Here is a 16456-nt window from a genome sequence, read left to right on the forward strand (position 1 = left end):
AGACGCTTACATAACGCCAGCGTCTTAATGCCGCAGCCAAAAGTGAGTGTGAACTAATTTACCGTTAGTGTCACCACAGTCGGTCGATGCTTGGCCTGTTGTTGCCCTCAGGGTCTGTGCTGTCTCCTCGTGTGTGTGTGTGTGTGTGTGTGTGTGTGTGTGTGTGTGTGTGTGTGTGTGCGTGGGTTTTCTCCAGGTTTTCCCTCCAACAGTCCAAAAACATGCAATATGGGGATTAAATTGACCGTAGGTGAGTGTGAGAGTGGGTGGTTGTTCGTCTCTATATGTGTCCCTGTGATGGACTGGGATTGCTGAGATTGGCACAGCTCCCTCCCGTGACCCTTGTGTGGAGGATAAAGATGGATGGATGGATGTAAATATGCCAGATAAAGGCTTTGTCTTATTCGTTCCCCATGCAGGTTGGATAGATAAGAATAAGATAAAATATTAAAATGTAGAAACAAAAGGTAAGAAATATACAATGAAGTACGGCAGACCAGGAAGTTGGGATCATAAATGTCAAGTCGCTTGAGGCACCAAAATGTAACCTGACCTTTCCTTAAGTGCTTATTGTATTATTTCAATATTAACCCTTTAACACCTAAGCCTCAAAATGTCTTATTTTTGCTTATTTTAACCATAAAAGGACCAGAAAATGTCCTGTAGCTAAGTGCTTTTTGCCAATTTTTCCAGAATAACGTTCAATCAAACAGTTATTTACAATTTATTGCATGTTAAAATACTCTTTTAACAATTTAAAATGGAAAAAAAACACTATAGTTGTACATAAATATGAACTTTGAACAGTATAAAACGTATTTAAAGGTGCATTATGTAATAAATCTAAAGCAACTGGCCCTAAAATCCTCCTAATATGTCACAGAGACTCAGGAATAATGTTCATATAACAAACTGAACTCACCAACAACAACAGTACAGACAAAATATTTGCATTAAAAATATATATTTTGCAGACTGCAAATCATGTTTATGTTTTGAAATCATGTTTTGGCATGTGGCGCCACCTACTACCGTCTACCAATCATTGCAGTCAGTAGAGTCTCAGCTGCCGAGCAACCACGGGTTGCCAGTTACGTCAGAAATACGAAACCTAAAAGACCTCGGTATTTTGAATTTGAATGTAGTAACTGTTTTTGGCCACATTCTTACATATGGCACCTTTAAAATTACATTAATTTGAGCTTTGGTCTCAATGTTTTTAAAAACAGGCCAAAAAAATGGAAAGTATGTGTAGAGGCGTTTTTCCAAACTCTCTTCACTCTGGCGTCTAAGGCACAGATTTGCCGGCTTCCTGCAACAACGCGAGGGAAATTACCATAATGACCACATTTTTGTGGCTTTTTTGACGTGCAACTCCTCAGCTTTCAGAAACCATTGGAGTTTTCCCGATAGCATAAACCGTTGTGTGTTGAATTGCACGCTGCCCTTTTGTCTATAAATCCAGAATTCACTATTGATTCATGATATAAACACACAGACACTTTTTATTGTGACACGTTTTATTCCTTTAAGTCCAAAATGATGACTTTGAGACTTCGATCTTCACTGTGACAATGAAATCCAGTCGCTGATAAAAGCCGTCTGCTGTGTTTGAAATCTGTCACAACAAGCGACAACAGGTATCGCCTCTCAAACGGATCATCACAGAGAACGCGTTTCTGCCGTCTTTGCGTCGGCGATTGTAGTTTATGTCACTTTAGACGAGCTTGGCCGAGGCCGGCGCTCACACAATGGCTGCCGGAGGAAATTATATCCTCTTTGTGGACGTCTCTTAAAGCCAGGTTCGGATGACGGCCTCTGTTTTTTGTTTTTTTAATGGAGAACCGCTCAAACCAGTTTTTTGAAAGCGGCCCACGTTTCACATCAGGTCAGAAAAAGCTGTGAAGTGGCTGTGTGTGTGTGTGTGTGTGTGTGTGTGTGTGTGTGTGTGTGTGTGTGTGTGTGTGTGTGTGTGTGTGTGTGTGTGTATGTGTGTGTGTGTGTGTGTGAGGTGCTGCTGATACCGAGAGCTCCAGGCAGGTGAGGTCAACAAGTGGCTCTGTCACCTGAGCCCGAGCCGGTCGTGTTTCTCTCAGAAAGAGCTTTTCTGTTGTGAAGCGAGCGGCTCAGGACGTGCTTCTCGTTCTCTCAGAGTGACGTCTCATTTTAGCGTCTGCGATTAAAGCTGAGGTTTCACTGAAACACACACACACAGTGTGTTTGTGCTCTAATCAAACCTGATTATTTATTACACGCCGTACGTACACTGAATAATTCCAGCTGTGTCCTGGTGATAAAAAAGACGTTTTAAACGAGTTCAGACAAAGTGCTGATTGAGATTATCACTTTCTTAGTTTATTTGTGTTATTCAGTTAATGGCAGCGTTTAAATCTGCACACAGGAAGTGACTGGTTGTATGTGAACAAGTTGGAGTTTGACTGAAAACTTAGTTTGGGATTTTTCATTAGTTTGAGTTTTTACGGTATATGTTTTCACCGGAGTGTGTCTGTCTGTTAGCGACATAACTCGGAAAGTCGCAGATGGATTTGGATGAAATTTTCAAGAAATGTCCGCAATGGGACCAGGAACAAGTGATTATTTAATTGTATAATTTTGGGCGTGATCCGTAGACGCTATCACTATTTTTAACCGCTATTTTGTGGGCGGCTGAGCTGCCTTGGCGGAGGTCTGCGCTCTCCGAGTGCTTTTCTAGTTTTGTTTTGTTTGTTTCAAATATTTTTTTATTTTATTGTGAAGCAGTATGACAAAAAATACAGAAAAATACAACCGTCATTGGTTTATGCAGCTTTGTTTTATTGTGACATAAGTACGCACAACAGGTAAATATATACATAAAAATATAAGTGGGGGAGAAAAAATTTAATAATTTTAAAATAATAATATGTATTATAATAATAATGAATAATATATTATAATAATATATATAATAATAATACTAATAATACATATATATATTAAGAAATTTAAGTAATTCTTTTCGTTTTTTAAAAATTAGTTCATTTTAATTCGTTTTTAGAGCGGGTTTTTCTAGTTTTATTAGTTTTTATTTTTTGTAAATGCTAAATGTTTTGTTAGTTTTATAATATAATATAATGTAACATAAATTATTAACCAGGTGCGAGATTCAAAAAAGTCGATAATAAAGTATAAGTAGTAGTAGTGTCTCAAATAAAACCTTTCAAAATTGCCAGAGAAAAAATAAACACACTCCCTATGAACCCAAAAGGGGGATTTTAATTCTAGTTTTTATTTATTTCAGTTAAAGAAAATGTCTTTTTCAACTTTAGTTCTCGTTAACTATAAAAACCACGACCAAACAAAGGCAACATAACAGGCTTAACAACTTTAGAATAAAAGAATCACAGACACTGGTGCAGCTCCGTCTGTGACATAAATCACCGTTTTGTCACCGTTGTTTGAGAGATTTCCGTCTAGAATCTTCAGATACATTTTTAAATCACACAATCATATTTTCTCATCCTCAAACACAGCTTTATTTCACTCTCACAGGTTGTCAAACGTCCCTCCCGTCTGCTGCTGTCTTATGGACCACAGCATGTTGGCTCACACAGTGACATACTTCCATTCATAACGGACGGCTGGTTGTTATTTTTACTGATGGCTGCCTAATGTGAGCGACGCAGCGATGCCAGCTGAATCACTGCTTAGTTCTGGATGATTACGCTCAGAGCTCACAGAGCTAAGTCAAAGGCTGCGTAGAATATAAACCCCAGTGGAGAAGAGAGAGAGAGAGAGAGAGAGAGAGAGAGAGAGAGAGAGAGAGAGAGAGAGAGAGAGAGAGAGAGAGAGAGAGAGAGAGATTGAGAGAGAGAGAGAGAGAGAGAGAGTGGATCAGGATTCCAGCTGACGTTGTGTTGTTGTTTCCAGCACAGGAAGTGTAGAGTCTGTCTCTTCACTGACGACAGTGTTATCAGCTGCAGCATCGGCATCCTCTTCTCTCTGAGGTTGTCATTATCTCACCGTTTTTCCCTCAGTAAGCAGGTCAGCAGTGTCCTGCCCTCTGGCTCCTAAACTACTGCACAAACACCACTGTATGGAATATAAATATATATATTTATTTATATGTGTGTGTGTATATATATGTGTGTATACATATACTTATATACGTGTATGTATGTATATATACATACACATACAGTATATACACACATATATGTGTATATATGCATATATGTGTATATATACATACACATATATATACATGTATATGCTGTTTATACATATACACACATGTATATATTTATATATGTGTATGTATATATTTGTATATACACATTTATATATATACACACATACATATTCACACATATACGCATATATATGTATATATGTATGTATATATACAGTATATATACATATATATGTGTACATATATACGTATATATATACATGTGTATATACATATATACACATGTATATATTTATATATGTGTATGTATATGTGTATATACTGTATATACATATATACACATGCATATATTTATATATGTGTATGTATATGTGTATATACTGTATATACATATATACACATGCATATATTTATATATATGTGTATGTATATATGTGTTTATACTGTATATACACATGTATATATATGTATGTATATATACATATATACACACATACATATTCACACATATACGCAAATATATGTGTATATATACATATATACACATATATGTGTGTATATACACATATATACATATATATGTGTACATATGTATATATACGTATATATATATATACATGTGTATATACTGTATACATATATACATGTATATGTGTATGTATATATGTGTATATAATGTATATACATATATACACATACATATTCACACATATATGCATATATATGTGTATATATGTATACACACATATATACATATATGTGTACATATGTATATATACGTGTATATATATACATGTGTATATACTGTATATATATATATATATATATATATAAACATACTAACCCTAACCCATATATAATCGTATATATATACACACACACATATATATAACCTCAAACCCTGAAGATGCAAAGCAGGCAGAGGAGGAGGAGTCATGCTAACACTGTGGGCTTTTATTTTGACAGAGCTGGATTGTTATTTTTTGAAACAGAGATAATCACAGAGGGGAAAAATATGAAGCTGGAGTAAATGAGCAGTGAGGCACAGATGGCATGAAGCCTCACACACAGGCGTCCACAGGAGGATCACTGTTGGGTCCACTGTGGGACGGCTAATGGATGCTGTTGTTAGAACACACGTTCACCATGTACCAGTGACCCATTTCCACACCGTCACATTTACCATTCCAGACCACAGCTGACAGGTAAAAAGAAAAAAAGATATTTTTAAACCCCCCACCACTGCAGACTTTGATCCCATTTAGAACGTGAGTTTCTAAAAGCAGGACGGTGGTGGTGGTGGTGGTGGTGGAGGAGGAGGAGGAGGGGGCTTTAAAATCTAATTTATCCTTCCAGAATCGTGATATTTTTACTCATGTGATGAACGGAAACCTCAAGAAGGTTCTGTTTATACGTGTTATTTGGCAATCTGTGCAAGATGTGTCCTATTTTAGAAGCTCTATTCATTTTTATTTCATTTCAACACTTTATTTTCTACTTGGCCTTCTTTTTTATGTCTATTTATTTATTGATTTATTTTATTATTAGCAATTAGCACCAATATTCCATTTTGGTGTAAGGAGGAAATGAGAATCATCTTTAACAATGAAATCACAACACAAAGAACGCTGTCGTTTAATGTACATATTAAAATGTACATCAATATCTTCAGGTCATGCAACGCAATGGCTTTTATATACATATCTCAGCTTGAGGTTCATTAAAAGTACATTATTTTAACTCGTCTTTTCCTCTGAAGCTTCTTCCTTCATACAATAATGTGATCCCCCCCCCCCCCACACACACACACCCATTTAACATTGCCCTACTTTCCCCGTCTCTGTGTTGTAGCGTGATTTCTATTCGTGTCACGTAGATTGTGGAATCTTCGTCTGTGTCTGTGCTGCAAATATCTCTCTTTTTATATATATATATATATATATATATTTATATATATATGTAGAACTTGGCCTCATGTTTATGATTAACCTTCAGTTATCTTTTGTGAGATGAAGTCGGCTTTGATGAATTCTCATGTTCATTCTCATGACTTAAACATCACTACATACGTTGTTATTGTGTGGGAGCGTCTCGTTGTAAGAATAGGCTAAAAATAAAATAAAATAAAATAAAATAAAAAAATAGGCCAATCCTGATCCCTGCCTCCTTCCTTATCCGTCTTTTCTTGGTCACTGTGGAGTTCATGTATCTCTGACAGCAGATGTGCTCACAGTATACACATGTGACATATAGATATCGAGTGATTATTGATTATTTTGCAGCAGCAGGTTGAAAATAATGAGGTTCAGATTCTCTAAGAAACACAACAGTGGAATGAAAACATTATTATGACTATTGTTGTTGTTATTGTCAGGCTTTGGCTACACAGTGTTTTAGAATCAACTGAGTGTTGCTCTGTCAAATGACATCAGTTTTATTTAAAGTATTTGTGTTGTGATTTGGCGCTATACAAATACAATTGTATTAAACGCAGTAGGAATATAGCAATTGGTATAAATAGTGTAACAAAATACAGTATATATATCATAAGTACATTTTCATTATTTTCCTCCCAGATTTGCCAGTTTGTTGGTGTACAAACTTGATATAATTGATCCTAGTCTCTCTCTCTTCTATCTCCACCTCTCCTCTGTCCCCCATTTTTCCCTTTCACCCCAACCTGTCTAGGCAGATGGCCGCATATCTTTCAGTCTTGTTCTGTAAGAGATTTAGGGCCAATTCCAATTCCTATCTTAACCCTCAATCTTAACCCTCAAGCTCAACCCTTATCTTAACTGGCCCTCAAAACCAAGTGACACCCCTTAAATGCAGATACGTCTTCAGACTGTAGCGGGCAAAATAACGCGAAAGCTGCGTTCAGTCTGTCAACTCCAAAAAAGTAGAAGAAGAACACATTTACGTCAGGATTATTTATTACGATCCGGTTGTCAGTCAAGTTATTAGGTCAGTTAGTTATAAGATGATACTCATACAAATACCACAACCACGGACATATTCATCTGACAGTTACCACACACCACGGCTTATTGAAAAGTAAACCATAGCAAACGATTGCTTGTCCGCACCGGCCGGCTATTGACAAAAGATCGTAAAATTAAAATAAATGTCACACAACAATGACGTCAGTAATCCATAATATGGGCCTAAACTAAGATAATACAATGGTTTTCATCATTTTTATATCTCTATTAACAAAGAAAATACTTCATTTGTAGTGCACTCGCTTCGCTGCTTTCGACGGCATCTTTCTCATGTGAAAACACGCAATGCATTCTGGGTAGCCCTTGCTCCCAATGGTGGAAAATCTCAATATTGAGGGCGGTACAGCCCTTAAACTCGCCCCTCAACATAATTTTTCTGAGAATCGGGACAGCACTTGCACTAGAGGGAGCGAGCATTTATGAGATTGAGGGTTAAGATTGAGGGTTAAGATAGGAATTGGAATTCACCCTTATTCTTCTGTTTTTTTCCTCTCTTGTTGAGTTTCTCTGCTCTCTATAATGTTGTAGGAATATAGCAATTGGTGTAAATAGTATAAAAAATATATATAACTTAAGTACATTTTCATTATTTTTCCCTCCCAGATTTGCCACCAAAGAGCCCAACGGTTTGTTGCTGTACAACGGCCGCTTCAACGAGAAACACGACTTCATAGCCATGGAAATCATCAACGAGCAGATTCAGCTCACCTTTTCTGCAGGTAGATGGAAGAATTATCGACTTCTTAATTATTCATGACTGTGATTGAATTAATTGTTGTTTGAGTGCCACACCGTTAACGAACATCTTAACGATTGTTGTTTTCCAGGCGAGACCAAGACGGCAGTTTCCCCGTTCATCCTCGGAGGCGTCAGTGACGGTCTGTGGCACGAGGTGGAAATCCACTACTACAACAAGGTATTTGTTTTCTCGTTTTCAGAGTTATTCTGATATTTTTGCTTCAAAGAATACATTTAGAAGACGTAAGGACTCTAACAGATATATGTTGTAGTGGTTGGAATTTGATTTTCTTACTGGAAGCCTTAGTGCTTACCCTTTGTGTATTTGCCGTGGGAATAATACACAACTCCTTATATGGACATCCTGGGGGTGTGTGTTTATAGGTCACATATTCAGGCTTTATGTGTATATACTGTATATACATATATACACATGTATATATTTATATATACATGTATGTATATATGTGTATATACTGTATATACACATGTATATACATGTATGTATATATGTGTATATACTGTATATACATATATACACATGTATATATGTATATACATGTGTATGTATATATACTGTATATACACAAGTATATGTATGTATATATGTGTATATACTGTATATACACATGTATATATACGTATGTATATATGTGTATATACTATACATACATATATACACATGTATATATATGTATGTATATACTGTATAAACACATGTATACATATTCACACATATATACATATATGTGTATCAGGCATTTCTTATGTGTTGTTGAGTCAAAGTTATGATTCGTTTTATTATATCACATTTTTAGTCGTAATAATTGTGCAGAAGTCAAAATTAAGACAAAATTAGAGCGCTTTCCTTTTCTTTGAACTATGACGTATTTCCCAAATTTCCCAAATTCAATTTGTTAGATTTTAAACTTTTTAGGACCTTGCTGCTCAGGTGTGTTTATATAGTTGGTGAAAATTACATTTTTGTGACGAGGTTGTGCTGAAAAAAGGATACAAGACACTTATTTTTGCACATTCTCATAGCGTCTGTATGTTTCAACATAGTAATTGAAAAACGTGGTTAATCTGCAATAGTGGGAAAAAGTACTGGGAAAAAGCTTGTGTTTTTCCCCAAAACGCCAAACAAAGCTTAGCTTATTATGAGCCGTCACCGTGTCAGGATTAGGTTATAATTTCACTTCATTCCCTTCTTTTAATGATAATCCGAGCACTAATCTGTGTTTGGTTTAAACGTCTGCTGCTGCTGCTGCTGCTCTCAGGTGTCTCAGCTCGCCGTCACACAGTCAATCAAATATTCAGAGTGAAATCAGGTCACCGTCGTTTTTCAAGCGTCGGCGTCTGCGGCGATGACAGACAGCTGGGATGATGTTTTTTTTTCTCCTCACTCGTAAAACCTAGGGGATCAGAACGAGACAGAGCGAACTTGTTTTTGTGCTCTCAGACTAAAAGAATGACTGTTGACAGTGCTGACGATCTGGAGCAGAGCCGAGCAGACTCTGGACAGAGGCAGACACGCTCAGATTGTTAAGATCGGACTAAATATGCTCTGTGACATCTATTAGAGAGTCGCAGATCAACCCCGCGAGTGCAGGAATGTCTGCGCTGCGCTGTTTGCTCTTCCCTCTTCAATACGTTTCCCCCCCCCCGAAACTCGGCACCAATAATGCACAGCATGTGACATTTCAATCCATTGAGGAAGTCACTTTGCATCATAAAGATGTTGCCAGGCAACAACCCCCGCTGCACAGATTGTCTCCGCTGGGCGTGTGATAGCATGGTCATGTTAGATTTTTAGCTGGCAGAAGTTTTTGGATTTAAAACTAGTTTGTTCTTGGCCAACAACAGCGACAGCAACAGCACTCTGGGTAATTAATTCAAGATTAAAACACACAGTTTAGAAGTTTCTGGTGCTGGAAGAAGTCTGATTTCTGTTGCATGTACAGTAGAGGTGTGATCAAACCATCAGAACGATGTTCAGATCACATTATCCTGATAAAAGACAGTAAATGATTGACATTTGAGGGTAAAAAATACCCACAAAAAAACTTTTCAATATATAAATACTGACCGTACATAATCTGGACAATGACGACAACAAGAGGGAAATATTTTGCTCTTTAACACACCTGGTCTGCACAGAAAGAAATATACAAGAATAAACAATTCCTCAAATAGTTCGATAAAAAAAAGAAAAAAGAAGGAATTGTCACAGTTAAGCTATACAAACATGTCTGACATCATGTCTTTACTGAGTCCTTACTCTGTCCAGCAAACAGCTGTGAGGTTAGCCCTTGTTTTTGGACTTCTTTATTTGTGGCTAAAAAATACATAAATTTATCATTGAAATATTATTAAAGGTGACTTAAAATATTTTGTCTGTACTGTTGTTGTTGTTGGTGAGTTCAGTTTGTTATATGAACATTATTCCTGAGTCTCTGTGACATATTAGGAGGATTTTATGGCCAGTTGCTTTAGATTTATTACATAATGCACCTTTAACAATCCTGAAAATGTGCGTTAATGTCCAACATTTAGCACAAATGGTCATGGAGGAAGTACAAAGGAACAAATAGTTTGAATGAACTGATTCTAATTATTCACTTACACTGAAAACAACTGCTTTACAAGTCGCTAGTCACTAGTGATGGGATCGGCAGTTCATTTGAGTGTGCTGAATCACTTGAATCAGTTCATTAAAATGATTCGTTCAAAAGATTCGTTCACCGAATCGTTCAGTTCTAAGCAGGAGCCCAGTGCCCCGCTACGTGACTCACCTCCTCCCTGAGTGCAGTACGTGCGCGCCGAGGGTCATAGAGTGAGTGAGTGACAGCGCGGACGAGATTTATGTCCTCAGCGACAGTACACCTGCTCTCTGTGTGTCAGTTCGTCTCTCAGCGTCAGTTCACCTCCTCCCTGTGTGTCAGTTCATCTCTCAGCGTCAGAGTCGTCAAACTTCGGCAAAAGACGCCAGCCAACGTGCGCCGAGCGAGGAGGGAGTGACTCGTAAGAAGAACTGTGTCTGCCATGCTGCTGTGATTCGTTCACACTGTCAGTTCACTGACTCACTCATGATTCGCGCGTACGAACGAACTTAGACAGAGAGACAGAGAGCTATCACGGAGAAGGACATGAATCACGTTCAGCTCACGCTGTCACTGACTCTTCATGATTCGCGAACACAGAACTGTCACGGATTCAGTCCACGGCGAAACAGTCGCGGTGGCGCGCTGCATTATAGAAAACTTTTACAGACAATTTAGCGTCCTTTTCTCCAAGCTAACGGCTAATGTTGAGTCAAACTACGCCACTTGAAAACAAGCACACACACACACACACACACACACACACACACACACACACACACACACACACACACACACACACACACACACACACACACACACATACACACACACACACACACAAACGTGTTTGTTTTGAGTGTCTCCTCTCCTCTCATTACTTTACGTGTACCCAAGTCTGTTAATGGTGCGTGTGTGCGTGTGTGTGTGTGTGTGTGTGCTTGTTTTCAAGTGGCGTAGTTTGACTCAACATTAGCCGTTAGCTTGGAGAAAAGGACGCTAAATTGTCTGTAAAAGTCTTCTATAATGCAGTGCGCCACCGCGACTGTTTCGCCGTGGACTCAATCCGTGACAGTTCTGTGTTCGCGAATGTTTGCATTTAGGAGGGAAAGTAAACTTGTTTAAGTTGATGTGAGGGAGCTGCGCTGTTCTTCATTTGCCCTTGAGTTTATGGTGAATGTAAACTGCATTAATTGGTCTCTCTTTGACCCGGTCAGCTCCTGAATGAAAACGTTTACAGCCGCTCATTGCTCATGGTATCTTGTGGCTAGCGTTTGTGAACAGTCAGTGGGGTTTATAGGTTTTATAGGGTTTAAGTTCAGCCGCCCACTGTGGTTACAGTGAAGAGTAAAAGTTACAGGTCAGAGAATCTCAACAATGAGCTGAAACTTGCTGTTAAGCTTCTTTAACATCCTCACATTCTTGCACATTTACATTTTTAAGGGTTGTTACGGTTTATTAGATAAATCAGTGTTTTTATTACATACTGTACACTACCGTTCAAAAGTTTGGGGTCACCTTTACAATTTTGTGTTTTCCATTAAAAGTCACACTTTTATTCATCAAAAGAGTTGCAAAATGAATGGAAAATATAGTCAAGACATTGACAAGATTAGAAATAATTTTGACCTTTCGTCAAAGGACCAGCCAACTGTTTTCAGCTGTGCTAACATCATTGCAAGGGTTTTCTAATCATCCAATAGCCTTCTAACGCCATTAGAAAACACAATGTACCATTAGAACACTGGAAATGGGCCTCTATACACGTATGTACATATTGCATTAAAAACCAGACGTTTGCAGCTAGAATAGTCGTTTACCACATTAACAATGTATAGAGTGTATTTCTGATTCATTTAATGTTAGATTCATTGGGAAAAAAAGTGCTTTTTCTTCAAAAATTTCTAAGTGACCCCCAACTTTTGAATGGTAGTGTATATATACAGTACATTGTAGTGGATTATTTCTGCTCAGTCTGAACTAATCCCTTCATGTTGCACATCTTGTGAGAAGTCACTGAGGTAGAAACATGGAGGTATCCCACGGTGGCTCACTCTGACCCGTCACTGTCCACAGGGGGTGGGGCTGGATGAGGCAGGGAAGGGTGGTGGTGGGGGGGGGGGGTTCATTTCTGGTTTGAAATGTGGCTTTCAAGATGGTGGGGGACTGTGGAGAATGGCAATGACCGCTGCCTTTGTGTTGGCCTCTGCTTCCTTCGGGCTCCACAGGCAGTGAATGATGCGGCCCCCGGAGGGAAGGGAGCCCCTCTCCCTGTGTTCTGTTCAGTGACGACAGAAAAGTGGAGCAGCGGAGGAGCGAAACGAGGCTAAAGAAAATGCCCAGAGAAGTATTGACTCTGGGCTTTTGTGCGAGGACGCCGCGCTTCGAGGCCGACCCGTCGTGTTGCTATGGTTTTTTCCCCAGTCAATCTTAAAAGACCCCGTGTTTGCGTGTCATCCCGCGCAACCCCTGTCACCGAACTCATATTCCCATAATCCCCCGTGTCGCAGCGGAGCGAGAGCACTGTTTTAATGTGGTTGCTGAGCAAATATGTGCGCTCCAATCAGTGTGACAGAGAGGCAGAAAGACGTCCTGACAGACGGTCATTATTAGAGAGTCAACAGCCGTGACTGATGACAGCAGAGGTCAGTGAATCTGGAGCGCTGCCTGTTTCTGTGCTTTCACAGCAGAGGGGAGAGGCCGTGGAAAAGACCATTCCATTCCATTCCATTCCACCTTTTTGGCGCTTTCACACTTTGGCGTGTTTGCTCGTTGTTTCGTCGTCGACAAATTTGAAACAAATTGGGCAGAGCGGGAAAATAAAAGCTTTTTAGGTTTCCATCGACTTAGCGATTCAGCGCTGGACAGGGAGCGGTGTCACGGTCGAGAGGGAGTGGTGAGACTTACTGTGGGAACAGAACTGAGCTTCTCTGAAAATACGAATTATATTTTGAGGAATCTTCAGAAATAAACTGGACTCACAGCTGATCATTCCAATGAAACTATGAGCGTCTCGACAGTCTGCAAACAAGCATTTAGCAGGAGGACAGGTGAATAAGGACAGGTGAATGTGGAGGACAGGTGAATGATGAGGACAGGTGAACGAGGAGGACAGCTGACTGAATGATGAGGACAAGGGAACGATGAGGACAGGTGAATGAAGAGGACAGGTGAATCAGGAGGACAGGTGAATGTTGAGGACAGGTGAATGAAGAGGACAGGTGAATGATGAGAAAAGGTGAATGATGAGGACAGGTGAACGATGAGGACATGTGAATGAAGAGGACAGGTGAATGATGAGGACAGGTGAATGAAGAGGACAGGTGAATTATGAGAAAAGGTGAATGACGAGTACAGGTGAATGAAGAGGACAGGTGAATGATGAGGACAGGTGAATGAGGAGGACAGGTGAATGAATGATGAGGATAGGTGAATGATGAGGACAGGTTAATGAGGAGGACAGGTGAATGAATGATGAGGACAGGTGAATGAAAAGGACAGGTGAATGATGAGGACAGGTGAATGAGGAGGACAGGTGAATGAATGATGAGGACAGGTGAATGAGGAGGACAGGTGAATGAATGATGAGGACAGGTGAATGAAGAGGACAGGTGAATGATGAGGACAGGTGAATGTAGAGGACAGGTGAATTGGCATTAATTAAGGTCCCTGAGTGAGTGACATTTGTGACCTTTGACCCATGTTGCCTGAAAGTAAATTTTAAACATGTGCTTTAGTAAAATGCTAACAAAACAGTTGTACTTTTACTTAGAATATCTTCTTTCCCCCTCTGCTTTAAGCTCATCAGCCAAAAACAGAAAGCTTCGGTGTGTGTTACAACTCATCCACACAAAGCCAACTTCTTAATGTCATCTCTGTGCATGAGCACAAGTTAATTCCCGCTAAATCCTCACCGACCAGCTGACGGCTCCTCACAGCCCCACAGAGGATCATGGGTAATAAGTGCGGGCGGTCACTGCATGGTCACTGCTTTGGTCTCAGCTCGCGACATCAGCTTGAACCTACACCCGGGGTTAATATGAGCCTCCGCGTGACCTCAGACAAAAACTGGCCAGGTTGAAAAGAGGTCGTGACCTTTTATTGACAGGATCATCATTCTCTCCCCCGCTGACCCCTCCCCCTTTTGTTGGGGGACCCCTCCCCTATTGATTTCTCACACAATGAAGACGATCCTTTGTCGACAGGGACGGTGTCCTGCAGAGAGTGTGTGTGTGTGTGTGTGTGTGTGTGTGTGTGTGTGTGTGTGTGTGTGTGTGTGTGTGTGTGTGTGTGTGTGTGTGTGTGTGTGTATGTGTGTGTGTGTGTGTGTGTGTGTGTGTGTGTGTGTGTGTGTGTGTGTGTGTGTGTGTTTGCAGCTCGCCTGCTGCTGCCTTAAACCGTTATGATGTGAATTATTAAAACGCGTAACAATGAGCTGGAGCAGAAGCCGAATTGCAAATAACAACACACTCTGTTGTTGTTGTTGTTGTTGTTTAATCTGCTGTTTAATTATTACTGTCAGCAAATATATATACACTTAAATATTGCAATATTTCATATGGGAACTTTAGATTAGATTAGGGATTACATATTCACCATTAACTAGGTGCTTACTAACATGCATATAAGTCGCATACTAGCCCTTTATTAGTAAATATTAAGCACATATTAACACCTTATGTAGGAAAACTCTTAATTCATGTTGTAATAGAGGTAGAATAAGGTGTTAATACGTGCTTAATGATTACTATTAAAGGGCTAGTATGCGACTAATGTGTTAGTAATCACCTAGTTAATGGGAATGTGTTCCCTAATCTAAAAGTGTTACCTTTCATGTATGGATATATGTACATATGTATATGTATATATACATATGTACATATATATGTGTATGTGTGTATATATATACGTATATATATATACATTTGTATATATATGTATATATATATACATATATAAAATAAAACAAATATAATGCATTATCATTATTATATATGTATATATATACGTATATATATATATACGTATATATATAGATTCGTATATATATGTATTTATATACATATATATGTATATATATATATATACCTATATATACATATATAATAATGATAGTGCATTATATTTGTTTTCATTAGGCGCCTTTCATGACACTCAAGGTCACCTATATGTACATATATACATACATATATATATATATACAGTATGTGTACATATATATACATATATATATATGTACATATATATAGGGAACACATATTCACCATTAACTAGGTTCTTACTATAAGTAGCATACTAGCCCTTTATATATATATACACATACAATTAAACCTGTTCTAGAAGACTTTTATTCGCCAAATAAATACTAAATACTACAGACTGCCAGATCCTTGTTATTTACTCACATCCATGTAGATGAGCAGCGTCTCACAGTCCCAGAGGTAAAAATGAGACAGAATAATGAGCTGGTTAAAAACAGGCCCCTGTTTATAGAGCAGTGCTATTAATAATAAATACAGAGCAAAGTGACCAAAAATACCTCAGCATTTTAAAAATAGACGCAGTTTCTGATCTTTGTTGCGCTGTCAGGCTTTTATGTTTTAATGTCACCGCTGTGCTGAACTCATAAAAACAACTCAAAAACCAAGGCATTATGTTTTCTTAATGTTTTCTTAATGTTTTCTTAATGTTTTATGTTGGTATTCACGAGTCTCTGTGTCTCCACAGCCCGTCCTGAACCAGGCCGGCCTGCCTCAGGGCCCCTCCGACCAGAAGGTCGTCATAGTGACCGTGGACAAATGCGACACCTCTGTGGCCCTGAGGTTTGGTCACATGATCGGAAACTACACCTGCTCTGCCCAAGGCAGCCAATCAGGATCCAAGAAGTGAGTGAAACCGGCAGAGCGACGAGGTCTTTATGACGACACGGACCATCGCTTATT

At 38.9% G+C, this 16456-nt stretch overlaps 1 protein-coding gene across 1 annotated transcript in view; it reads left to right on the top strand.

Moving 5' to 3' along the window:
• celsr2 (cadherin, EGF LAG seven-pass G-type receptor 2) overlaps positions 1-16456 on the top strand; it is a gene marked incomplete at both ends in the record, with an annotated part of 92422 nt that overhangs the window by 51789 nt on the left and 24177 nt on the right. The window contains 3 exons of the mRNA XM_083891990.1: positions 7777-7892; positions 8001-8089; positions 16242-16399. Of these exons, the coding sequence (XP_083748116.1) occupies positions 7777-7892; positions 8001-8089; positions 16242-16399 (363 nt within the window). The remainder of the gene's footprint in view (positions 1-7776; positions 7893-8000; positions 8090-16241; positions 16400-16456) is intronic.

This window comes from Microchirus variegatus (genome assembly GCF_963457635.1).
Source record: "Microchirus variegatus genome assembly, chromosome: 7".
NCBI lineage: Eukaryota > Metazoa > Chordata > Actinopteri > Pleuronectiformes > Soleidae > Microchirus > Microchirus variegatus.